The sequence below is a fragment of the Enhydra lutris genome, unplaced genomic scaffold (assembly GCF_002288905.1).
Source record: "Enhydra lutris kenyoni isolate GAN:26980312 unplaced genomic scaffold, ASM228890v2 scaffoldscaffold22, whole genome shotgun sequence".
Lineage (NCBI taxonomy): Eukaryota > Metazoa > Chordata > Mammalia > Carnivora > Mustelidae > Enhydra > Enhydra lutris.
Window position 1 is genome coordinate 29,063,757 of NW_019154106.1, and position 26,736 is coordinate 29,090,492.

General features: G+C 45.1%; 1 protein-coding gene across 2 annotated transcripts in view; it reads left to right on the forward strand.

Annotated features, from left to right (window-relative positions):
* LOC111149985 (Wilms tumor 1) overlaps window positions 1-22,767 on the forward strand; it is a 42,282-nt gene extending 19,515 nt beyond the window's left edge. The window contains exons 6-10 of one of the 2 annotated variants that reach the window (XM_022507283.1): window positions 12,476-12,572; window positions 15,528-15,678; window positions 19,375-19,464; window positions 20,074-20,157; window positions 22,646-22,767. In XM_022507283.1, the coding sequence (XP_022362991.1) occupies window positions 12,476-12,572; window positions 15,528-15,678; window positions 19,375-19,464; window positions 20,074-20,157; window positions 22,646-22,767 (544 nt within the window). Of the gene's footprint in view, window positions 1-12,475; window positions 12,573-15,527; window positions 15,679-19,374; window positions 19,465-20,073; window positions 20,167-22,645 lie in introns of both variants that reach the window. The other variant, XM_022507284.1, reaches the window with a different exon arrangement.
* The last annotated feature ends 3,969 nt before the right edge of the window (window positions 22,768-26,736 follow it).

Sequence of the window (26,736 nt, forward strand, 5' to 3'; positions counted from 1 at the left end):
CAGATTGTACTTATTTATTTGACAGAGAGAGATGAGAGGCAGGCAGAGAGAGGGGGAAGCAGGCTTCCTGCTGAGCAGGGAGTCTGATGAGGGTCTCGATCCCAGGACCCTAGGATCATGACCAGAGCCAAAGGCAGACACTTCACGACTGAGCCACCCAGCCACCCCAAAAAGGTGATTTCTTAGTGTTTTGTTTTATTTATTTTATATTTAGAGAGAAATGCCTGCCTGTTTGTTTACTGATGAGAATGATCAAGAAGAGGGAAAAAGTTGTTGGTGGGAGAGGATAGAATTGCTAGAACACTGTCCTTAGAGAAGAGACTTCGTGGGAAATGCAACTGGGTAGCTGAGAGCTGGGATAGGTCATCCAATAACCTAACTGTTGGTCAGCAAGTGCTCTTTGTTTATAAGGATATTAACACTTTTGTTGTCCTATGCACTGCAACTATTTTCTCTGATGTGTATTTTGACTCTTAATAGTTTTGTCTTTTCCTGTCAGAAAGTTTTATAGTAAAAGTGATCAGTTTTTGTTTTATGGTTTCAAGTTTTTGGCTTTGGAATCATGTCTATAAAGATTTTCCCATCCCGGGGTGCCTGGGTGGCTCAGTGGGTTAAGCTGCTGCCTTCGGCTCAGGTCACGATCTCAAGGTCCTGGGATCGAGCCCCGCATCAGGCTCTTTGCTCAGTGGGGAGCCTGCTTCTCTCTCTCTCTCTCTCTTCCTGCCTCTCTGCCTACTTGTGGTCTTTCTCTGTCAAATAAATAAAATCTTCAAAAAAAAAAAAAAGACTTTCCCATGCCAAGGTTTTAAAAAAAATTACTTATTTATTTGTATTTCTTGGTATATTTTAAATTTACTTTTTATATTTAAACATTAGTTCATCTTGAATTTATTTGGCAATTTGATTCCACCTTTATTTGTTTCTAGAGGACTAGTCAGTATCTCCAAACTATTTTGAAAAATCCAGCCTTTCCTCACTAACTTCAAATATTTCCTTTATTAATCCTTGGATCCTGTCAATTTCCTTGGGTTCATTTCTAGATACTTTACTCTCTTCTTTTGATCAGTCTAATTCTTTTTGCCAAGTATCAGACTATTTTCTTAGCTATAATTTTATAGTCTGTTTAAATATTTGATAGAAAATTTCCTAGCATTGTATTTCTTTTTTCAGACTAATTATGGCTATTATCTCTTGTTTATTTTTCAAGATGAATTTTAGATTCAGCTTGTTCATTTCAAAGAAAGCCTTTATTGGGGTGCTTGGATGGCTTAGTTGGTTAAGCGTCTGACTTGATTTTGGTTCAGGTCATGACCTCAGCACCATCTGGCTTCATACTGGGCGTGGAGCCCCCTTAAGATTCTCTCTCTCCCTCTCCTTCTGCTCCTCACCACCCTTGCTCATGCATAGCAGGCATGCTCTCTCTAAAAAAAAAAAGAGAGAGAAAGAAAAGAAAGTCTTTGTGAATATTGGTTGGTTAATTGTGACAAATGCACTAATATTAATGTGAGATGTAAGAGAGGAACCTGGGTATGACATATATGGTAACTGCCTATATTATGTTAGAAATCTTTCTGTAAGTCTATAACAATTCTAAAATAACAAGTTTATTTTTTAAACTTTAATTAGAATTTTGAGTAGATTGCATCAGGTATAAAAATTAATTTTGGAGAAGACTGACTTTTGAAAAAAAAGTGGATCTTTCTTCAAGAATGTGGATAGCAGGGGTGCCTAGGTGGTGCTGTCAGTTAAGCATCCAGTTCTTGGTTTCAGCTCAGGTCTGATCTCAGGGTCATGAGATCAAGCCCTGCATCAGGCTTTGAGCTCAGGGCCATGTCTGCTTGGGTTTCTTTCTCTCTCTCCCTTTGTCCCTCCACCCACTCTCTCTAAAATAAAGAAGTAAATCTTAAAAAAAAAAAATAAAAGAATGTGAATGGCATTCCTCAACATTTTTTCAAGTCTTGTTCTGTGTCAGATGTCTCCATTTTGAATTTCCTCCTTTTCAAAAACTTTTTAGCAGTAATGCCTTTGGTTTCAAAATTTCTTTGAGAATGAATGTGATTCTATTAATATATTACAAGGATTTTCCTTCATGTCTTCACCTTGATCTACTCTGTCGTGTTACTAACATTCGTGGGACCTGTGGAAAAGATGATTATGCACACAGCCTTCACACCTGCAAGCCTCCGTTTCACCTGGAGGAGCAGGGGACATCTTAATCTACAGAGCCCTGTGCTTGATCCTGGTGTTTTAGGAGCACAGTTTTTTTTTTTTTTTTTTTTTTAATGTAATTGAGCATAGTTGAGTGAACTTTTCCAGATTCAAGAGTGAGCAAGCTAGTTGGGTAGGAGCCGTTAGGAATCTGGGCTGAAAAGCTCCTGCCCCATCTTTCCTGTGCAAGGCTTGTCTCACGTGGATCTGGGACAGCCATTCTTGGTATCTACCAGCAGTTTCCGGCCATAGAGCCCAGGTTTTGAGAACAGCGAACCCAGTGAGTTAGAAGAAATTTGGGATTCTGATAAACTATCACCTCAGTACCAGACACACGTAATGAGAGATCCAGAGATATCTTATATGGTCTGATTGAGATGGTCTATGAAAATACAGTTGTGTGTGTGTGTGTGTGTGTGTGTGTGTGTGTTAAACAGGAATGAAAGTCATGCCTAAAACCATCTTCCAAGTGCTAGGGGCCAGTAAAACTGTGGTGTGTTTGGACTGTGCTCTCTCTAAACTGTTGTGAGAAATTGGATTTAAATATTTAAAATATCTCTTAGCTCTGCTCTGAGTGTTAAATAAGAGGGAAAATGTCAGTTGGAGGCGGTTTGTGCAGTGTTTCAAGTGGAGAGGAAGCCTGATGGCTCATAAGGGCTAATGTATACAAGCATTGCTGTCAGCCTGTTAACCACGCAGCCTGTGTCCCCTATTAAACAGCAGCCAACGACCAGGCTGCATGAGAACTGAAGGCCTAGGAGCCATGACTATAAAGTAACTTTCAAAAGAGGAATACAAACTAGGTTTTGCTAATGATAGCGTTGTTGGAACCAGCAGGCATCTTCCAGAAGGTAAGACCTTGAAGGGACCAGTACTCCTCTATAGATACCATGTTTTGAGAAATTCGCTGAAGAAATAAATCCAATGACTTTTAGGTAACTGCTAGATTATGTATGAATCAAGACTTTTTCTGTAGCAGGGGGCAGAACCCTGGTTGTAAGTGGCAGAGGTCAAAGGGGAAATTTTAATTTAGTAACTTACATATTATCTTTAAAAATTCCATGTCTGGATTCAAGGGCTCAGATGATGTCATTAGAATACTCTTTCATTGCCTTTTGTCCCTGCTGTTTTCTGTGCTAGCTGTTTTCTCAGACAGGCTATCTCCATCGTGGCAAAAGTAGCTCTGGTTTTGGGCATCTATAGCCTCACAAGGAAAATACCTTCTTATTGTTTCTTCTCCAACAAAAGACCTAGGGAAGGCTCTCATTGGCCTGGGTTGGGTCATGTGGCTAGAGAGTGCAGTGATCTGATTGGCCAGGTCCTGAGTATGTCCTCACCCCTGGGGTCCAAGGCCCGGATTAGCAGAAAAGTGGAAAGGAAGAGGGCAATGTTTGCAGAGAAAGATGGGCTGGATGTGGAGTGGGCAGAACAAGAGATACTCAACAGAGAATTAACACAGCCAAAGTTAGGGGCGCCTGGGTGGCTCAGTCTGTTAGGTTATCTGGCTCTTGGTTTTAGCCCAGGTTGTGGTCTTGCAATTGTGCGATTAGCCCCACATTGGGCTCTGTGTTCAGTGTGGAGTCTGCTTCAGATTCTCTCTCCCTCTCCCTACTGCTCACTCTCTCTCAAATAAATAAATAAAATCTTTAAAAACAAACCAACAAACAGTCAAAGTTAGTAAAAGTGGCATGAGTTCTCTTCCCCTCCAGATGATTTTGGAGCTGGGTGCCCATAAAGATGTATGAGACCTGGAGGGAAAATAAATGAAGGATGGTGCAGAGAAGCCTTCTTTCTTTCTTTCTTTTTTTAAATTAACATATAAGTACTATTTGTTTCAGGGCTACAGCTCTGTGATTCAGCAGTCTTACACGATTCACAGCACTCACCACAGCACATACCCTCCCCAGTGTCCATCACCCAGCCACCCCATCCCTCTCAACCCCTCCCCTCCAGCAACCCTCAGTTTGTTTCCTGAGATTAAGAGTTTCTTATGGTTTATCTCCCTCTCCGGTTTTGTCTTGTTTCATTTTTTCCTCCCTTCCTCCATGATCCTCTGTCTTATTTCTCAAATTCCTTATATCAGTGAGATTATATGATAATTGTCTTTCTCTGATTGATTTATGTTGCTTAGCATAATACCCTCTAAGTCCATCCACATCCTTGCAAATGGCAAGGTTTTTTTTTTTTTGTTTTTGTTTTTGTTTTTTTTGGTGGAGAAGCCTTCTTTCTAATAATGTTCATGAGAAAAGTGTTCATTAAAAGGTACAATGGTGGGGCACCTGGGTGGCCCAGTGGGTTAAGCCTCTGCCTTTGGCTCAGGTCATGAGCTCAGAGTCCTGGGATGGAGCCCCACGTCAGGCTCTCTGCTCCGTAGGGAGCCTGCTTCCCCCTCTCTCTCTGCCTGCCTCTCTGCCTACTTGTGATCTCTCTCTGTCAAATAAATAAGCAATATCTTTAACAAAAAAAAATAAAAGGTACAATAGTTAGAATTACTATAGTATACTTTTTAATTAAAAGTGACACAAGATAGATTAGATTTTTGTTAAAAGTCAAATATGCATCTTTTTCTTGAGATCTGAACTGAAATGAAACACCTGAGGGGAGGAGGAAGACTCAGATAGCTGGTTGTTTTCTGTAGACTGTGCTTCTGGAAGAATTTTATACCATGAGCCATCAGACTGCAGACATTACTTGTATTTTTGTTTTTGTTTTTTAAACTCAAATTTAACTTGATTGTTTCATTTTTAAGTTTGAGGTTCTGTGCTGGATTCATAAAAGAAACTGTATCATTTAAATATTCTCAGGAACAGAACAATCCTTTGGCTTTTATATACACCCGTTATTCCCACTATAAACATTGAAATTACATGAAGAAAAGAGAATGGCCTTGCTGATGATGTTTGTGCAGAATTTTATTTAAATACTGCCCTTAGCACATCACATTCAGGCAGGGAAGAAAATAGCTTTCATGTTGAGCTGGAGGTGGTTATGCTAGGTTGCCACCACCAAAAGGAATCAAGCATTTAAGCATCTCATGTATATAGTCCGATTATCAAGGATGGACAGAGAAGAGGGGTTGATAGGTAAGTTCCATTCTCTGGATATGCAAGAGTTTGACGTTTTCTCAGGTGCTTTTCTTCAAACTGATTAACTCTGCAGAGGTGAGAAGATGGAGGTGAGGGTGGGGGATGCCCACCTGGCCAAGGACTAGAGGTGGGAGAGAGAAATCACAGGTAGAGGTTTCCCCTTTTTGAATATTTGTATCAAATACTAATTATCTTCAAAAGTCTCTCTTTTTTCTCTTCTTTTCTTTCTTTCTTCCTTTCTCTCTCTCTCTTTTTCTTTCTTTCTTTCTATCTTTCTTTCTTTCCCTCTTCTGTTGATAAGGGATTTCAGAGCAGCTCTGGTTTTCCTCATCTGTAAAACCTCAATTCCTTTTTATTAATCTTCTTGTGCCTGTGGAATATCAAAATTAATCATTTCTAGAGAAGCTACTCTTCGAACATTTTTTTTTTTCTGAGCCAAACCTCAGTGTACAAGTTTTTAGCATGAGGAGGCTCATAATTTGTGCTATATGAGGGGCATTCTTCTCTTTTTGTGAACTTTCTAAGGACACATGTTTATGTATTTTAAAGCTGTCTAGGAAAAGCCAACTTTCTCAGGATACATTTTTATGTATTTTAAAGCTGTTTAGGAAAATGTGCAGTCCACACACCCCCAGGAATGAAGTCACGAGGTATATGCTCCACTGATAACTGTTTCTGCTTAGTTGATTTTCCCAGTTAGGTGGAAAGAAATTTTTTTTGGTAAAAATAGTGCTCAGTTTTGGTTGTTGTCTGTTGCATATAAGCAGACCGTTTCCATCAGCTAGCTTTGTGCTTTCCTGACACCAAAATGAAAGTTGTGCCTCAGAGCAGAAGCTGGAGTGTCCTGAAGAGTATCTTGAACTTGTTCATCCTGATCGCTCCCCTTCTCCTATCCTAGCCATTCCCACAACATTTTAAACCTCCAGCAAGCCTAATTTCATTCATACCGCTGGAGAAAAGAGCTGGGAGTTAGTCAAGGGTCTTGATGATAAAAGTAAACCCAGGATGGGGTTATTCCACCAGAATTGTCTAGCTAGTTTTGAAGGACGAGAGCTGCACTGACCTGGACTCAAACCCCATCTCTGCCACTTGCCATCTGTCTGACTTTGGGCAGATAACTCAGTGTCTTCTTAAATCTCAATAATCTTTGCTGTAAAATGCAGATCTTACTGTGAAGTCCTAGTGAACATTTATTGAGGGCAAACCATGGGCTGAGCAGTGTGCTTTACTCACCCAGTCTCATTAGATGCTATAATGGTTTGATGGGGAGGTGCTGTTTCTCTTTCAAACTAGATTATCTGGAGATAAAGGATCCAAATTAATTTAATTCTTTCAAATGTATCTGCAAGAAACTGAGTAAGTCTGATTCTCTTGGTATGGGAGGTTGAATAATAACCCCCAAAGACACCTATGTCCTAATTTCTGGAACTTTGCAGTGTGATTAAGTTAAGGATCTTTTTTTTTTTTTTAAGATTTTATTTATTCATTTGGCAAAGATCACAAGTGGGCAGAGAGGCAGGCAGAGAGAGAGGAAGGGAAGCAGACTTCCTGCTGAGCAGAGAGCCCGATGTGGGGCTTGATCCCAGGACCCCCCGGGGATCATGACCTGAACTGAAGGTAGAGGCTTTAACCCACTGAGCCACCCAGGTGCCCCTGATTAAGTTAAGGATCTTGAGATGGGGAGATCATCCTGAATCATCTGGGTGGGCCCTACATGTAAGAAGAACCCTTAGAAGAAGACACAAGGGAGATTTGACTATAGAGGATATGTGGCGAAGGAAGCAAGAGGTTGGAATGATGTGAAAAAAGCGCCGAGGCATGCAGGCAAGTTCTAGAAATTGAGAAAGACAAGGAGAGAGATTTCCCCCTCAGTCTCCAGAAGAAAACAGCCCTGCCCACCTCTTGATTTTTAGGACATGGAGGCTGGTTTGAGACTTCTGATCTTCAGGATTATAAGGGAATAAATTTGTGTTTTAAACCATCAGATTTGTAGCAATTTGTTGCAGCAGCTGTAGGAAACGAATACACTGGAATTTGTCCTATAGCTTCAATGTTTAAACCTACCTGCAAGAGGACCAATGAAATTTAGAGTGAACCATTGATACCTGTAGATGATACGTGCTTCTGGATTTTGCCCTTGTGGCATTGGCCATGTCTGCTGGACAAGTACAGCTTCTTTTTTAAGCTTTCAAGGGTTTTGAAAGTTCTAATATACCGTTTTCAAAGAATCAGGTGCTTCCCTGCTTCTACTTTGTTGCCATGTCAAGGAGTTAACGAAACCAAGATGGCATTTTCTAGCTTATAGCTTAAACTTCCTTGCACACCTTTAAAGCTGAGGTCGCAAACTGGTGGCCTTTAGGGCAGAGATATGTTGTTTGACCTGACAGTGATTCTAGGAAATCTCAGTTATTTGCCAGAGTTTTTATTGGTTGATTGAGTGATTATTTAAGGGGGTGAGTGGGGACCTTTCCCCACACCTTTCCCCACACCTTTCCCCACCTCCCTGGCAGAGGGAGAGGATCTCCAGCAGACTCCTTGCTGAGCAAGGAGCCTGATGTGGGGCTCGATCTCACAATGCTGGGACCATGAACTGAGCCAAAATAAAGAGCTGGACACTTAACTGACTGAGCCACCCAGGCGCCCCATTTGCCAGAATTTAGAGCTGAAGTGATCTCCTATAAAAAATCTCGATTTCTGACTTTTCTGGAAAATGGAAAGATCTGGCAAACTGGGTTCATAGAATTACCAGTCCATGGGTGAAAGAGCAGGGTCCGTCCTTTCCTCCTCCTTATCTGGGTTGGAAGGTAGATCTAGCCACCGCAAGCTTTTCTACCCTAAGGGAGATTTGGGTCTCATCATTGCTCAGTCTGGTGGGATTCACATTCCACTCTCGAGCTGCTCCATGAGTAATAACACCCTTGTCTCTAGGTCATGACAAATTTTTGCCCCACAACTGTCCAGAGCTTTGTGATTGCTTCATTTGGAAAGTGCATCTTTGCCTCCAGAAATCTCTTCACTGGGTGGTAGCTCCTTGCCCTTCTTAGAAGACTTTATGGCTCCAGACATCTAAGAATTCTGCCTTCACTCCTATTTGGTTCATTTACAACATAGTCACTAGAACTTTTTTAGGCTAATTCTCTTGGAGGAAAAGCTTGCCTTTACTTGACCACCTCAGCTCATAGCTGGGTCTATTGTTCCAATGGCAGCCACCATCATTCTGAGCCATTCTGTCTCAGATTAACTCCTGCTGATGACATTTGTCCATCCAAATGACTAGATTCTCTATGATGGCTACCCCCAGGTTGCCGCATAGTGAGAACTTCGAGAATCCTAACACTTCCTAATACTAGAGAACAGTTACGTGTATAACAAATATAATAGTTCCTCACAACAGCAAAGAAGGTCCTCCCCCCACCCTCTTTTTTAAAATGGAAACAAAAAAAGGTGATTTTCAAAGATAGAGACAGTATGAAATGGGATGGAAAACAAATGGTTTGGAAGCCAAATTGAGTAAAAAAGATTTCAACAGTTGGGGTGAGTTGCTAAAAGAAATAAAATGGGGTTTGAAGGATAAATGTGTAGTCTTGAATAGCAGTTGAAGAAATCATGTGTTCAAGCTCAAGGCTGGAGCTACGTGCCTTAATTGCAGTTCATGCTGTCTTGGATGTTGAAGATTCTATTTGACTGAGGAGGGCCACTGTGACCTGAGTGCCAAGAAGTAATGTGCTTGGATGTGTTCATTGAGCCCTGACAGCCTGTGGGCTTAATGCATTGTGCTGTGTTTGACCGGCATACTGATTTTGAAAAATTTGCAGTGGAATCCCTTCGAGTGAGGCATGTATTCTCTGGTCTTACTTATTTATGTCACTCCCCCAATTCTTAAGGTTTTTGTGTTTATGGATGGTCCTCCTTCCCCTCCTCCTTTAGAGTGGCAGTCTTCCAGGGGCACTGGCACCCATTTCAAGCCACATGCTGAAAGAGACTTAACAAAGGAAGGGGATCGAGAAGAGGATGGTATAGATGGGGAAGGAATCAGACACCAGTTTATGACATAATCTCTGAGAGAACCGCAGCTCTGTACCTGGTCCCATACCTGAAGGACTGTGATGGGAAGAGGATTTAGATTCAGTCCTTCTCATGGAACATTTATAGACTAAGTGCCTTCAGTCACCAAGCTGAGAGGATACAGACAGTGACAAGTTGGACTCTGTCTTTGAGGCTGAGTTTACCCCAGAGCAGAGGAGATACACAGAGAGGGCTGTCAAACACGCAGATGGAAAGGAGGCCAATTTCAGGTTGGCTTAGAAAGGTCTGTCCTCACAATTAAAGCTCTTCCCAAATGGAATGGGCTGCCTTTAACACTTACCACCAGTCTTGTTGTCCAGCTGTTGAAGACAAGTTACAGGAGTTTCAGTTGAGGGTTAGAGTAGATGACTTTTCTCCCTCTGTTAGCATATGGTTCCATGACCACTGACCTGCTTTCCTTTACTCACCCAGAGAGAGTGGTCACCATATGAAATGTCTGTGGATTGTATCCGGTTCTGGCCAGACCCACTGGGAAGAGTGTTGGGTTGCAGGGTTTCCAAGTGTGGAATGGCATTGCTGGGTCTGTCTTCTGGAGACGCCAAAGCCAGCAGGCAGGACCCAGCTGTAGTTTTTATTCCTGGACCTGGTGGAAGAAGCTAGGGGCGTATTTGGCAGGTACAGTCTTGTTTCTGGTTGCCTTTGTGTGTGTTGGCTTGCATCTGGCTCTGAAGAGCATGTCATTACCTGTGAGTGGGGCAGCACTTCTTTTCCTGGGATAAGTACTTTGAGGGAAGTCTATTTCCTGTGTCCTTCAGGAACCCAAGTAACAACACATCCGGTCGTTAGCTGCCAGGACAAGAGTTCCGAATTCTTCCCCTTTGATAGCAGAATTTAAAATAATTCAGATTTCTGTTGTGTCCCTTAGAATCCCTCAGCCTTACAAAATGTGTCCCGTTTTGGTTCCATGCAGAGGACTACACCAAGCAGAGGCCACATCTCTTCCCAGCCTTCAAGGCAGAATGTTCTGGCAGCATCCTTCATTGTCCTGTCCTCTGTCGGCTACCACATGGCCACTGTCATCAGCTCTTGGGTCCTCACTGTCTCTGTAGCATGATCGTAAGGAAAGCAGACGTGGCCTCTTTCTTGGCAAGGACACTTAAGTTTCAGAGGCAGATGTTATCTGGATTTGGCATTTCTTTCTGACTTTTGCATGTTTAACCCCGGTTTAGCTCTTTGGGACATTTCCCCCCCACCCCCAGATTTGTCAGAAATCACCTGGAGGATGTGGAGACACGGTGTAATAGGTTCAAGGGAACAGAACTGCCACCCGATTCCCCACACTGCTGTCACTGCTCTCTGCAAGGGAGACAGGCAATTCTTTCTGAAATGCCTGGAGCCAGAATTAAATGTGAAACCCCACAGCTGCTGTGGCTGTGGGACGTGTGGGCAAGTCAGTCATCCTGGCAGACACCCTTCCCCTCCAGGAATTTTCTCCCCTGGGGAAGTGGGAGTGGAGCCAGGCCCCGGTTTTCCTCACACCCTCAGCTGGAGTGGGCTGATCGGCCCAGCTACCTGCCTCCCGCACGGGGACCCCTGGCGTCTCCAGAGTAACAGAGGTTGAGGGTGGAGGTTCTCAGCCCTGACAGCAAGTTAATTACACCTGGAGGCTTGGGGTGGGGGAAACCATTACATGGACCCCTTGATTCCCCGGAGTTAATTTTGTAAAGCAGCTTTATAAATTCCACACACCGAACAGCTCACCCATTTACAGTATACAAATCAGCGGTTTCTCATATATTCACAGAACTGTACGACCATTCCCACAATTTTAGGACATTTTCATCAGTCATTCTGCCATTCCCCCCAACTTCCCCGGTCCTAGGCAGCCCGTTACCAACCCACTTTCTGTCTCTACAGAATTTGCCTGTTCTGCACATTTTGTTTAAACGGAATCCCACAGTAGGCGTGTCCTTTGTGGCTGACTTTCTTCACTTAGCCTGTTTTCAGGGTTTTCCACATTACCATGTGTCAGTATTTCCCACCTTTTTATTGCTATATTCCCTCTTATGAAGATACTCTAATTCATTCAGCCATTCGTCAGCTGATGGGCATTAAGGTTGATTCCACTTTTTGGCTATTACGAATCATGCTGCTGATCAACAATGCATACAAGTTTATCTGTTGATACACGTTTTCCTTTCTCTGGGGAATATACCTAGAAGTAGAATTTCCGGGTCACCTTGTAACTTTAGGTCTAATCTTTTGAGGAGCTGCCAGACATTTTCCAAAGCAGCTGCACCTTTTTACAGAGGCATTTCCTAAAATCTCCCTGTGCTGATTCTAGAAAGAATTGTAATGCGCTTCCCATGTAGATAAGAATCCTTACTCTGCCTCATTTGGAAGTAAAATAACGGCAGCACACATACCAGCTTTTACCTAAAGGAGAGAATACTTCTCGAGTCTTCACTTCTTCCAAGTTCTTCTTTTCAGCCTTCCACAGCCTTCAGCTCTCGCTCACAGCCCAAGGTGAACCTGGGCACCAACTAGCCGACTAGCCAGCCTAGTGCTGGGTAGGATTACCCGGTGTTCACGGACACCATGGGTCGGCTGCGAAGAGTTAAGCTGATCTGGGAAACTGATTTGTGGGGGTGAGTGGAGCAGGGCCGCAGATGTGTAATCCCCACTTCTGAGAATGTGACATTTCTCCTGTGTCATCACTTTCTTGGGGCTATCTGGTAAAAACTGAGTCATGAGGTGCCGACAAAAATCCATTGCACTCAATGTGGAACTTGAGGGATCTGCTCACTCCTGAGATATTTGGAGCTGTCATTCCTGCCAGCTTGAAGGTAAACAACTTGCTGGGAATGAAGTCCTGCCCCTGGGTCTTTTCCCAGCTCGTCTGAGAGGTGTAGACCCAAACGGCAGGCCTGTGAGAACCTTAGCGTGAGGGAGGGCTGCGTGGAGGTGACATGATGGTTGAGCGGCCCAGCCCTTCCCAGAGTCCTGTTTCCAGAGCAGCCCCAGTGCAGGGATGCAAAAGCCAGCTGTCATTGTCCTGTGAGCGTTTTAAGAACATTCCTTCTGCGCAGATGAGCATTTCCAGATGGCACCGGTGGACCTACCTGAGCCTTGTTGTCCTTTCTTTGTGTTTGTAGCCACGGCACAGGGTATGAGAGTGACAACCACACGACGCCCATCCTCTGTGGTGCCCAGTACAGAATACATACCCACGGCGTCTTCAGGGGCATTCAGGTGAGAATTGGGAGGGGGGACTTGCTGGACGGGGACTTGTATGCCTCTTTCCTTTCTCAATAGCCCTTCGCTTCCATGCTGATGGCCATTTGGCCCTGGTAAGTCTGTTCCTCATTACAGAGTGCTCTGACGATAGGGACCTCTCCTCTTCCACTGGGGTGGAGAGGGCAGCCCCTTCTCTACAGGTCCTTGTGACCACACCCACATCCCTGACTTGGACCAAGATGCTTCTGGCAGAACCCCATCCCTTCTCCTTCGCTACTTAATTCACCTTTCCCAGGTGGGCTGTGGAACTCTTGCAATGAATGATCCAGACGCTTGGCTTCCAAGTCAGAACCTTGACTTGGTCTGCATAAGCGGACTCTTCTCTTGCCTGGTGTTCTACTGATAACAGCAAATAATGACGATAACAGCAACACCATGTTGGTGCTGGACACTTTCTGTGTGCCAGGAGGTGTGCCGAATTTTATACATGGGCTTTTTGTCTTCATCAACTCAAGTTTTTAGATCTGTTCCAGGTTTAAGGAAAAATTGTGCAAAGTACAAAGAGTTCCCCTGTCCTCCCTCTTCCCCCTTCTCCCTGGGACTAACATTTTGCCTCGGTATGATACACTTGTTACACTTGATGAGCCAGTATTGATACATTATTTTTTTTCTGAAACATTATTGTTAACGGAAGTCCATGGTTTACCTCAGGGTTGGGTTTTCGCGCTGGGGGCTTCCATGGATTTTCTTAAATGTGTACTGCCCTACTTCTACCATTGCATTAGAGTACAGAATAGTTCCACTGTCTAAAAATAACAGTACCTGTGTTCCACCTATTCATCTGCCCCCCTTTCCTCTCCTGCCCCCGACAACCACTGATGTTCTTACTGTCTCTATAGTTTCGCCTTTTTCCAGGACGTGGTATGGTTGGAATCACACAGGATGCAGCCTCTTCAGACTGACCTCTGTCACTTAGCAATATGCATTTAAGGTTCTTCCATGTCTGTATTTTATTTTTCCATTTAATCCTCAGTGCACCTTTACAGGTGGGCACCATTATGTCCATTTTATGGATGAGGAAACCGAAGTCCAGAGAAGATGAGTGACTTGTGCACAGTCACACAGCTGGTTGTAACAAGAGACTTGTCTGATTCCGGAACCCCTGTTTTTAAGCACCATGTTGCATTGCTTCTCAGGGAGACAGAGGGCTGTGAGCAGTTTGTGGGGAGGGGCCTCCAAGGAGAGTGAGGAAAGTAAAGTAAAAAGGTAGACATTTTGGAGAATTCACAAAAGTCCACGGCAGACCACCTCAGCAGAGCCTCTTTTGGGGATCAGAACCACACACAGTTACCAAGAGTCTCCGTGTGTGACTTTCACGTGTGCCTCAGTGACTCTAACACGAGTGACTGTGGTGATACTTTCACCAGAATAGTCAGTACCCGAGAAGTAAGTTGTGTGCGAGCCAGGTCCCCATGTGATGTATGGGGCAGGTAGCTCTGAGATATTCTGATTGATGTTTCCAGAAGCATCATGGTGATAGAACAGTGTTCTCTCTCAGCCCAAACCTTCCAAGGGTGACAATAAGGTGAGGGTTATAGAAATATGAAATCTGATGGAGGTACAGGAAGAGTCATCCCAGTCTCCCCTCCATCACATGCCCCCGGCATCCTCCACCAGGATCCTTGACTGACATCGACACGGTTTTATATCCTGCTGTGTGTGCTACCTCTAGATTAAATCAAAGGAAATGAAGAGAGCCCCTTTTAACTTCCTGTCCTCCAATCCCAGGTTGTCAGACTCACTATCATGGCTGTGGATAGACTCCAGACCTCACAGGTGTTGATTCACTACTGACTCGTTTTCTCCTAGAGTTTGACAGTCAAACACAGCTGGCTTGTCATTTAAATTTACACCACCATTTGCCTCGAGACACTGTGGCCTATCAACAGCAAATTTGTGTGTCACCATAGTACTTTTCCTTCAAAAAAGAAAATCTCAAAGGGCAAGGCAATGCGAAATAGGATCTAGAATGTAAGTGTGGTGTGGAAGGTGCACAGATGGGGGAATGGGTTAGGCTCAGAGGTAGTTCTGGGTCTTAACACAAAACATGGATGTGCTCTTTGGTCTTGATTTGCACATCTGAAAGAGAATGAAGAAGATTCAGTGGCCGTTGGGACACTCCCACTTCCCCCATCTATGAGTCATTGATCCTGAGAGCAGGAAGGAGAATTTGTCTCTCTGTGTCCCCTTAGCACCTTGTCATGGAGAACTGACACATACCCACTCCCTCAAGGTAAAGGGAATCAACAGTGAAGGACATGGAAAGTGCCCAGAAGACAGACACAGTGTTTTCTGGTGTTACTATTGAGCGATTACTCTGCCTATATCATTGGCCTCTGGTGGTTCAGCCCTTCACAGAGAGAGCCCCCAGCTCTCAGGGGCCTCTTCCTTACTTGTCATTTACTCCCACATGGAAAGTCTGGTCAGTTTGGGGTTCATTCAGTATCCCATATTTTTCTCTAATAAGGACTTCCCCACACATTGCAGACTGGGCCTGAAGTCGTGTGGCTGTGTGTCCAAGTGGGAGGAAATAGATTCTGGGACGTTGGACTTCTAGACCTCACTGTCTCCAGTGGTGAAGCTGAGAGACAGGATGGATGGGGAACTCTTGCAGTCACCAGCATTTCTTTTCCAGATCCTCTAGATCAGCAACCCCAAAAAGACCTCAAAGAAGTACCAGTTCTGGTTGATTCGTAGTAGTGATGTTGGCGTGCTGCACTGTAACATGGTCTGATCTGTCGTCCATTAGTGATGTCTGCTGTGGGCATCTGGAGTATGGATGGGAGCAGTTTTACATCTTATAACTGTCATCCTGCCTTTGGGTATATTCTAAAGCTCACTTCCACCAGGACTGACATGAATGTTCACATGTGGCTTAAAGCCTCCATTTCTCTCACACTCTGCTCATAGGATGTGCGACGTGTGCCTGGAGTTGCCCCAACTCTTGTCCGGTCGGCATCTGAGACCAGTGAGAAACGCCCCTTCATGTGTGCTTACCCGGGCTGCAATAAGAGATATTTTAAGCTGTCTCACTTACAGATGCACAGCCGGAAGCACACTGGTAAGTGTGTCCCCTGTCCAGCCTCATTTCCAGTGGCCGGTGGGCAAGGGGGATTCAAGAGCTCCTGCTCTTGGCTGTCCCACCGCTAAGGACACCGGAAATTTCTTGGATTGGCAGTACGCAGTGCTTTGAAAGATCTGGCCAAGAAGATTAAAAGAGCTGCCAGGGGCATTTTCCAACCCGATGGTCTATCCTTTAATAAAGAATTTAGTAAACTATCTTCAGGAACGACAGAGCAGAGTGGTGGAAAAAGAATTCCGCTGAACTAAAGAGGCTTAACTTGTGTTTGAATTCTGACTTCACAACCAACTGGTGAGACCTTGAGCAAATTACTGAACCTCTCTTTGGACTTCCTTTTGTCTCATGGAAAATGGAGGTGGTAATGCCTGTCTTATTCCAGTCTTAAGACTAGATTTACTTTTTTTTTTTGAGAGAGAGAGAGAACAAGCAGGAGAGGGGCAGAGGCAGAAGGACAGACGATCTCCAGCAGACTCCACACTGAGTGTGGAGCCTGATGTGGGGCTCAATCTCATGACCTGAGATGATGATCTGAGCTGAAATTAAGAGTTGGACACTTAACTGACTGAGGCACCCCGGTGCTCAAAGTCTAGATTAAGTTTTATTTTATTTATTTATTTATTTAATTTATTTTTAAAAAGATTTTATTTATTTAATTGACAGACAGAGATCACAGGTAGGCAGAGAGGCAGGCAGAGAGAGAGGAGGAAGCAGACTGCCTGCCAAGCAGAGAGCCCAATGTGGGGCTCCATCCCAGGACCCTGGGATCATGACCCAAGCTGAAGGCAGAGGTTTCAATCAACTGAGCCACCCAGGTGCCCCTAGATTAACTTGTAAAATCAAATTAAATGCAAGGCATTAACTATGAAGCACCTAGTATAGTCTGTATGTCAATAGGTCTGAATAAACAATAGTGTAACTATTAGAATACTATTAGCATCTCTAAAGAGAGAGGACCTATTCCGGGAGTTAGGTAATCAGACAGTTTTGAGAGATTGATGAGCAAGGTCAGTAAGACTTAAAGAGAGATGGTCCAAAGCAAAACTGAACTGTTTGGGTTAGTAACAACCGACCAGATAGGAACGGGAAAATGGATTTGGAGGCTTAGTTTTTGTTTTCAATCTTAAAAAAAAATGATTTTTGGTGATGTGTTAAGGAAAATAGGATTTTCCCATAGGCTAAGGGATCTTAACTTCCTCTGGGAAAGAGAATTGGCCTCATCTGGTCATTGGCTACCTTGAGTGTGAGCAGCCATTTCACAAAAGTTTGCTCTTTTCCTTGTGGGCACTGGACGGGAGTGTGGTTGGGTTACCACTGCAGGGAAGACTGAGTGAGAAGCAGTGAGAAGCCAGGCTTTCCTACAGGGGAGCTGGCACTGTTTTTTCCCATAACTGGAAGGACAGTTTTATTGTTACAGTTACCCTTACTATTTTGTTATTGCTGCTTATTTTGCTCTGGGGAAGCTGAAGAAGAGACGAGCTGTATTCAGATCTCTTTGGATCATTGGATTTTGCCAAGTTGTGTCTGGAGGACGCAGTTCTAGAACAAACCTGAGTCTGCACTCAGTAGACCACAGTCTCCAAGGCTAAAGATGAGAGAACTGGGGGCCTGTTATATTTTTTCATGTTTTCCAAATGAGATCGTTTGAAAAGCATTTGTGAAGTTTATTAAGAAAATGATAAAGAAAAATTGTGGCTAGAGAAATGCAAGGGAATACACTGGAGGCAATATGGTTGTAGAAACCTTGACTGGGGAAGAGACACTTAGAAAAGCAGGGAGGGGGAGATGTGTGTGTGAGGGGGAAGCAGTGGGCAAGGTAGCCATGACCCCCACACCCTCTGATGGCTTTAAGAAGCTCCTCTTTGCAGAAGACAAGGACAGCAGTCTGTATTTAACAGTTCTGGAGTCCTTTTCTTGGAAGAATGCAAGCTTTTCTTATCTACACATGACAGTAATAAGATTGTTGTATTAAGTACTTTTATATCAAATATTTTTTATGTGCCAGACTCTCTACATGCATTCTTTCATTTAATCCCCACACACTGACCAGTTATCATGTGGGTAAAATATAGTGGAAGCAGAACCTACACTTGTGCCTTTTCACTGCAAGTCATAAACCCCCTTCTCAAAGAGGTGATAGTCTGTTTTGCAGCTAGGATTCATGTATGAAAAGGGACGAAGAGAGTATGTGACAATGTGCTAAACCAGAGGCTGGAGTTAGCTGAGAAGATTTGCTGATTTGAGCCAAAGTCATCCCAGAAGGAGGAAGGGCTTGGGCTTACTATCAAAGGGTCAGTAGGGTGTGGAAGAGGAAGCAAAGAAGGAGCAGAAGCAGAAAGGCACCAAAAAGAAAGTAGACCGAGTATGGTTGTTGAAGTTTAAGGCCCTGGGCCAGATATAAATACCAAGGGAAGCAAAGTTTCCTGCCCCCAGGATTTTCCAGCCCCTGCAGGAAGGTAGCCACGGACCCAGTCTACCAAGTTAGATGCTCTGTAATATGTTCTGTACCGAGGGAATGAAGGGCTTTCAAACTGATCATGAAATTTCCAAGAAGGCATCACAGAGGAAGCAGGTGGCATTGGCAAGGGACGTACCATAGACTTGGTGACAGGGAGAAATGTGGAGATAAGGACAAAGGGCATTTGGTGTAAGCAAAGTGCAAGGCAGATTTAGGGAATGGTGAGCTCTGGTATAGCAGGAATAGAGATTAATCAGGGGAACAGAGGATATGAGGCCAGACAGGCAACACGGGAATGCCTTTTAACAGAAAGAACAGCTGGTCCTGGGATGGCTTGCTCTCCATCCCAGAACACTGGTGACTCAGAATTCTCATAAGAAGGTGGGCAGGCCCAAGGTCACTCAGTGCACTCATGGAGCTTTGTTCCCAGTATTTGGCTGAACTTTCTCTAGCAAGGACAGGGGTGGGGCTTCTCCCTTCAGAGGCAGAAGTTTGTGCAATCCCACTACTGACTTCTCTTGGATAAAGGAATACCGAAGCCTTTCTAGATACTTCGGTTCCTGGTTTCACTTGAGTGTCTCACAAGCATGGAGCTCTTTAGGCTTGATCCAGGAATGAGAAGTCAGTAGCAGAGAACACCAATCTTCAGACCATAAAACATAAAACATTTATTACCTGGGGCCAGCTCCAAGGCATACCCATTCCAGAATTTTGCCTCCAACTCAGTTGAAGAGTTAAGACGTCTTTGGTTTATTATTTTTCTAAAGATTCTCTACCAGTATTTCTCGAGCAGTGCCTGTGTGCTTGGCACTGGGCAAAGAAGCCCTTTATGTGGCTGGCCTGGCTCAAGCTATTCATGAATCCTTCAAAGCTGTGAGACTAGTAGCCCCCTTTCTCAATAAGCAAATGGCTCTTCACCCGGAGCTTGAAGTGGCAGAGCTGGTTGGGACCCTAGTGTCTGACATCAGAACCTGAGCTCCCATCCACTTACAACTCAGAGATGAGGGACCTATCCTCATTCAACTCATCCCCCACTCTCCACTCACTGTCCAGGACCCTGTGTGCAGGAAGGCCTTGAGCCTCACATAGCAGCACCCTACCGCAGTCTACCAGAGTGCCTTAGGCTCTTGGGGATCCCTCAGTCCCAGCAGGAGAGGTTGCCTTTCATGAGATCCCCATTTCCAGCAGCATTTTCAAATGGATTATGTGTCTTCCCCAAGGTGAGAAACCATACCAGTGTGACTTCAAGGACTGTGAACGCAGGTTTTCTCGTTCAGACCAGCTCAAAAGACACCAAAGGAGACACACAGGTTTGTAGGCTCCCTTCTCGTTGCTGGCAGTATGTTCTCTTGGGTTGCAGTTGACTTTGTGATTCTCTTTATTGTTGAATATGGATGTGAAAGGGTTAGCCATTTGCTTAGCTTTCCCCAATAATTACGCCCCCCTCCCCCACCGCTGGAGATTTTCCTTTTCTTAAGAAGAAAAAAAAAAAAAAAAAAGACAATGAAACATCCCACATTTCTCCTGCAGACCACAGAACAGTGGGCTCCCACTAGCCATTTCCTGATGATACGCTGAGTAGCAGTGAACAACAGGGTGGTGGAGAGCACGATCAATTTGTAGTGTGTGATTCACTTTTTCAGTCTTGGACACAGCCGAGACTCTAGTGGGAAGCTGGACGTTTGTGGTTAAGGGTTAGCTGCTCCCCAGACAGAAGCAGGTCTTCAGGGATTACTGTACAGAATCAGGTGGTCCATGCCAGGCCTGGGGTGTGGGGGACATCTGAAAGAGATGCAGACATCATCACAGGGGGCTGGAAAGGCCCGTCTCCTCCGGCCACCTCCAGGAAGCTGGCCCTGGGGGCCTCCTTATGCTCCCACATTGTTAGGGCTGCGGCTAGACCTTCTCTGTCCATTTAGGTGTGAAACCATTCCAGTGTAAAACTTGTCAGCGAAAGTTCTCCCGGTCTGACCACCTGAAGACCCACACCAGGACTCATACAGGTAAAACAAGTGCGTAAACTTTTCTTCACATTTATTTTTCATTATTTTTTAAAAAAAATACTGTTGAATGAAGTTGTTTGTATTGGGAGAGATGGGAAAAGATGAGTGTAGAAGTTCTGAGCAGGTGTAGCAAGAGAAAGAACAGTGCAGGGTTCTCTTTAATAACATTGTTTCAGAAGGGATGGGGCTGGGAACTACAGAGCAGAAGGGAGAAATGCAAAGAACACTCCTTTACTGTGTGTCCAGAAAGAAAGGAGGAGAGGAGCTAGGTCCCCACTGTTCCCAGTTTGCTGCATTACACGGTGTCGCTCCATTTGATAAGATCATCAACTTTACAGAAAAACAGCAGAAATTCTTGCAAGCCAAATATTTACTCTCTGGAGAGCTCACATTTCATGACGCTATTTTCAGAGGCCTGAATCCTTGCTGGGCTAAAAGTTAATGTCCCAGGAGCAGACATGGTTTCTGCCAAACTCATATCAGCATGTGGATATTATTCCCTCTTTACTAGTGTAGAGAGGGGAACAGGGCATTTACTCACTGGTTGCTGAAACTTTTTGCTTTTCCACAAGCTTGGTGTGATTCCTAATGAAAATAGCACCACCTTTGCTGTGTATTTTCTAGCTTTCGAAGGAGGGTCAAGGCTTAGGGTTATCTCGCTGTATCTTTGCAACATCCTTGTAAGAAGAGGAGGGTAGGCATGTTTTATCCCCATTTTTCAGATGAGGAGACTGAGGCCCGTAGTGATGAAATGACTTGTCTACAGTCCCAAAGCTAGTAAGTAGCAATCCCAATTCCTTCTGCTCCCAGCTCACCACGTCCCATGGCTTTCTTTTTTGGAGAAAGAGCGTAGGTTCGTCTCACAGCCCAGGGAGGGTAGAAATCAGGAAGAGAGCCAAGGTCAGCAAAGCTGAGTGCCGTTGAGAGACTGAGGAGAGTGAAGACCAATGAGAGAAAGGGTTGGGCTTTGCCCATTAGAACATGACCTTTGACAGTGTGGCTGGAGGTTGGGATGGATAGCCAAGGGTCAGATCAGGAAGAGCAGAGGAATAGTGAGTGGGAGATGAAGGAAAACATGAGGTTGTGAGCCCCCACGCAGTGGCAGATTCTCAGCCCCAATAGGCTGCATTTATAAACCTGTGCCCGCCCCAGAGTTGATGGGACAGGCCTCTCTTTTGCTCTTCTCAGGTGCCTCTCGTGTTTCTTCTTTTTCTTAGTCCTGAGCTCATAATTTGGTGAGAAAATTATCATCCCTTATATCCCGGCCCCCTCCTCCTCTAACCCTGTGTCTATAGGCATATGTGCAAAATGACCCACGCCCCTGGCAGACTGTTTTACCCTATTTTGATCAGCCCCTAGTTCTGACCCTGAGGCAGTTGCCTCCCCTGGGACATTGCTCCCTGCTTGTGCCAACCAGTAGTTCTCAGAGGAGCCAAAGTGGGACCAACGATATCCTGGGAAGTTCTCCTTGGTTGCACAGAGATTGGCTCCTGAGGCATTTTTACTTGGGAAAAAGACACACAGAGCTCTATCTCCATTAGGGCCAGGCCCGGGAGGGGGGATCCTGCCAAGCCCACGGGCTTAGGAACAGACAGGCCCGGGGATTAAAGTCCTGCTTGGGTCTGCCCTTGCTAGCGGTCTAGCCTCAGCTCCAGAGTGGGCATCCTAATGCTTGTCTTGCAGAGCGGTTGTAAGGGATACGTGAAATAAAGTATACAGAAGATACCCAGCACAAGGCTGGCATATATTAGGCATTTCATAAATGCTGATTATCCTTCCTCTCCAGAATGAGGCTTGGAAGGAACTTCTGAGAGCTCCTTAGGTGGGGAGGTCTCGATCTTTTGATAAGCTCATTAAAAATCTTAAAACCACGCCTCGACTAGAACAGGGATTATGCTCTGAGGAACACTTGAAGGTAAAGGGAGCAAATACCCTGCCAAGTGGTATCAGCGACTTATTTTAAAATACGCAACCCATCCAGAATATTGACACAGACAGAGATATGTAAGCTACAGTCCCAGCTCTACTACAGGAGGGCGATCAATCAGTAATACTCAGGGTCATGAACCTGAGCTTCTGCAGCCCAGTGAAGCTGGATTCCCTGGGAAGACAGTGGAGGGGAAACATCTATGCAATTCACAAAACGGTCTAAGAGCAAAGGTTGAAACAAATGTTTTCCCCTCGATTACATATGAATTGTCCATTTTGATTAACTAGACTCTTTCCTTTCCTGTCATTTCCATAGTCCTCTGACTTAATAATATTTCATACTTTTTACAGTCATTTAATCCTGAAGGGTCCAGAGGTGCTACCATTCCAAGGCTGCCCATGAAATGAGCCCGATTTGTTAGCCTAGGGAAAGAACTGGCGGGGGGTGGTGTTGATGGGGGGTGAGTGCCTTGGGATGATTTAACTCAGACCTTTGAGAGTTGAACTTGTGCCCAGTCTCTCTGCCGCAAGTGTCTCTAACCGGCAATTGTGTCAACAGGTGAAAAGCCCTTCAGCTGTCGGTGGCCCAGTTGTCAGAAAAAGTTTGCCCGCTCAGACGAATTAGTCCGCCATCACAACATGCACCAGAGAAACATGACCAAACTCCAGCTGGCGCTTTGAGGGGGTCTGACCGGGGGACATGTCTGTGTCCCAGGCAGGACGGTGTGTGAACTCCTTTCAAATCTGACTTTAAAATTCCTCCTCACTCACCTCTCTAAGAAGGAAATGGCCGGTGGTCTTCTTCAACCAGCTTCCAAGACAAGATGGCTGTGCTGCTGGATCCCGCCAGGTTTGCCCCAGGCCGCTGGGCTCTGCTTGGCTTGCTTTTCCAGAGACCCTGGAGAAGTGGCTGACAAGGTCCAGTTAGTTCAAAGCCCATCTCCGCCATTTGGTCTGGGTTTTCCACTGGGAGAAGAGCCATTGTTGGTAACGTCCCCCCCGCCCCTTCTTCTCCTTTTACGCTCCTTTTCACTAGGAATGGAGTCATTGTACCATTTTCCATCATAGAATATTTATAGGCTGGGGCATGTGTATGTGTCTGCTAATGTAAACTTTGCCATGGTTTCCACTTACTAACAGCCAGAAATAAATCAGAGAGCAAGGCACCGGGGCTGAGCCCCGTCTGACATTTCGGAGGCTAGGCAGGCCGCTAACCTGGACAGCGCGATGTACTGCTCCCAGGCCCCTTGAGAGACATGTGTGTTTCAAGCAGCCTAAGAAAGAATCAGAACTAACCAGTACCTCTGTGGAGAAATCAAAAAGAATCTTCCCGTTGAGCTAATTCAATGTTAACATTAGCACAATGCTGTTAAGAAGCTGTGCTTGGAGATCTGAGATTTGGGGTTTATTTTTGACTTTTTGGAGTTGTAATCACATTCCTCTTCAGAGATGTACATCTCTCCTCACACAAAGGAAGTGGAATTCATTTTTATCATCTGGGGTGTCCTTAGAATGTACAGACCATGTTGGGTATGTGGCTTCAAGTTGTAAAAATTAAAGTGATTCTAGAAGAAAATTGGGCTGGTCCAGCATCCCCACTTATAAGACTGTTGTTAAGTAACTTTGAGTCTAACAGTGTATGTGGCAAGATGAGACTTACTAGTGTGAGGAAATCCATTTTTAAAGGTGGTTGAGTGTGTGTGCGTGTGTGTGCATGTGTGCTAAAGGAGGGTGTTTATTATTTACTGTTGCTTGAAATTATTGTGTAAATGTATATATCTGATCATGATTTGCTCTTTGACAACTAAACTTAGGAAATGTGTAAATGTTAGATGCATCACTGTTTTGGTGTTGATCTTACAACATATCAATGATAACACTAAAAATGTAACCTGCATTTTTCACTTCACTCTCAATTAAAGTCTCTTCAAAAGGAAAGTGGCAAGATTGTATCAGCTGCATTGTGTTCAAATCTTAAGAAGGGTTGAGACTGTCTTAAACAGGTAAGAAGATGCTATGGGACATCAAAGGTCACTAGTGTAGTCTATCCACATCCTGGCTACTCTCTGTTTCTCTCTGTCGAACCCCAGGAAGCAGTTATCCATCCTGGAAGCAGCCAGCCTCCCCAGGTGATGGTGCTCGCGCTGTGGTCAGATGCCTTTATGGAGGGCTTGGTGAATTTAATCAGGCTATCCTTGTATCCCTAACAAGTGATACAAGGTTCCAGGTCAGCAAATGAGACTAGGGATGCTAATGATGACTGGGCTTTGTCTGGAAAGTTCACAGTAACATACGGCAGTTGGGAGGCCAGAGGCTGAACACCTTGAACACCTAGCACAACTGAGTTGCCGTCTGTGGTTGTTAGAAATCAGCTCGGCAGGTGGAAAAGTGCTTAGACTTTCCAGGGCAGCTGAGTATAAATGCAAAGGTCTACATTATGTATAATCTATAAACTCTTTTTCTGGTTCTGGTGTATGGTCTCTGAGCTGTAAATAAGGAGGTTGACTTGGTGGTGCCCTTCCCAGCTCCAGTAGCTTGGAATGCGCCTGCGCCCAGGTTTCACGTCTTCCTCCATAGCGTACCCAGAGCAGACGGCTGCTCTGCCACGGAGACTCTCCAGCAGCTAAGAGTTTGGGCCGTCTAAAAGTCAGGTCCTGAGGCTCCCTCTTCGTTTGCATCTGGCTCTTGCATCATTGTTAATTATAGCTAGTATGGTGACTCATTTGTATCAGCCAGTTTTATCTTTTCCTGCCAGAAGACAGCATTTCTCTGGAGAAGCTCAGGACAAGCATGGCCAACGTCAGCAAGTCAGAGCGAGCCAGGTCTCACAACGACAGCAAAGCCGCATTGTCTCAACCGCAGGAGGAAGACCAGAGATTCTCACACTGCCTTAGCGGTTTAACAGGCGACAGCTAAGGTCACTGACCAACCTGGGTTCAAATCCTAAATCCCTAGTTTCCTCTTCTGCAAGGTAGGAACAAAAGATTCCCCTGCTTGATAGGATTATTGTGAAGATTAAATTTAAAAAAGAAAGAGAAGAAGGAAGAAAGAGGAAGGGAAGGGAATGAAAAGAGAAGAGAAAAGAAAAGATCTAGGACAAAGCAAAGGCTTAAGAAGCATTACCTAGGAAACTAATTAGCTAAGAACTCACCTGCTAATTTCCTTTAGCTCTGCCCTGCGTATGTTTCCTGGCATTGTCGAGCCATCTTCATTGGTCAGCCCTGCAAAATGACAAATCCAGGGTGTCTGGGTGGCTCACTAGGTTAAAGCCTCTGCCTTCGGCTCGGGTCATGATCTCAGGGTCCTGGGATCGAGCCCCGCATTGGGCTCTCTGTTCAGTGGGGAGCCTGCTTGTGATCTCTGTCCGTCAAATAAATAAATAATAATCTTTAAAAAAAAAAAAAAAGACAAATCCATTTTTCTATACCCCCACGCAGAGGTGAGGTTTGCAGCAAGATGGCTCTTGCCGACATCCGCACAGAGACGACATCTGCTCGCTCTGTGTCTTCTGTGAGGCGCTGGGTGGCAGTGAGTGTGTGCCTCTGAGACTTACGGAGCTGAGCCTCAGTCGATCGTCAGGGTGAAAGTCGGGGCAAGTTGGTCGGGGGGAGCTCTCTGTACCTCCAGTGAGGTTGTGTTTGGTTCGTGTGTCAAAATGTGTGTTTTCCCCTCTTGCTTGACTAGAGTGTCTAGTTCAGTATATGGTTCAATGTCTTTGAAAGCCTCCTTCTCCTTTGCTGGATTACTCAGACTGTTGCAGTCCTCTATAGCCCCCTCATGTCTGAACTTGTGTTGCATTCTAAGTCTGTTAACAATAAATCGTAACTTCGGTGGGTGTAGCGTTTTCCCATCTAGGACGATCTGCAAGGTCAACGAGTCAAGTGTCATTGCCTCTTTACAAACGAGAAGCTGAGGCAGGACTTGGTCTTGGTGTCCTGTACCCACCAATCAGGCTCAGTGACATAGACTCGCACTCCCTCCACTGTTTCAGATCTGTGAACACGGTCTTCCCAGCCAGACCATGAGCCGCTGGATAGGAGCGGATCTGCCTCTCCTGGGTTACTTAGAGAAAGGCCTTCTCAACCTTCAGTGACCATGGGCATCACGTGAGGGATCACCAAGGGGCGTACTCAGCTTTGGAAGCACTGGGGCAGGGCCTGAGAGTCTGCATTTCTTACAAGCTCCCAGCTGGGCCATAAACTGCCCTTTCCATAGCAAGGACCTAGAGAGTGGGCTCAATAAATGCTTGCTGAAAGGTGACTGATAAGATTTGCTCTTGACAGTCCTGGGGCCACACTGAACCTGTGTAGCCCAGAGAGGGAGCAGCCAGGGAAGATGGCCCCAGGGCTGTGCTGCAGTGGCCCGTGGAGCTGTGGGTAGGGACGCTCATGCTACAGGTGTTACCCCGGTGGATCCAGGAGAACCCATGGGGAGTTCTGGTTTCCAACCAGGTCTCCCCATCCTCTGTTGGTGACCGCCACAAGCAGGGAGGCCTCCCTGGGCGAGATGAAGCGTGCTACGTATCCAGCCCTTATGCCTTCCATGGTCCACATCGCCAAAGCAGCTCTCAACCTCCCTGACACCCACAACCTGGAATTCTGTGGCTTTGGAGAGAACTGACTCCCCGTGAGCCAGAAGCCTTGCTGACAG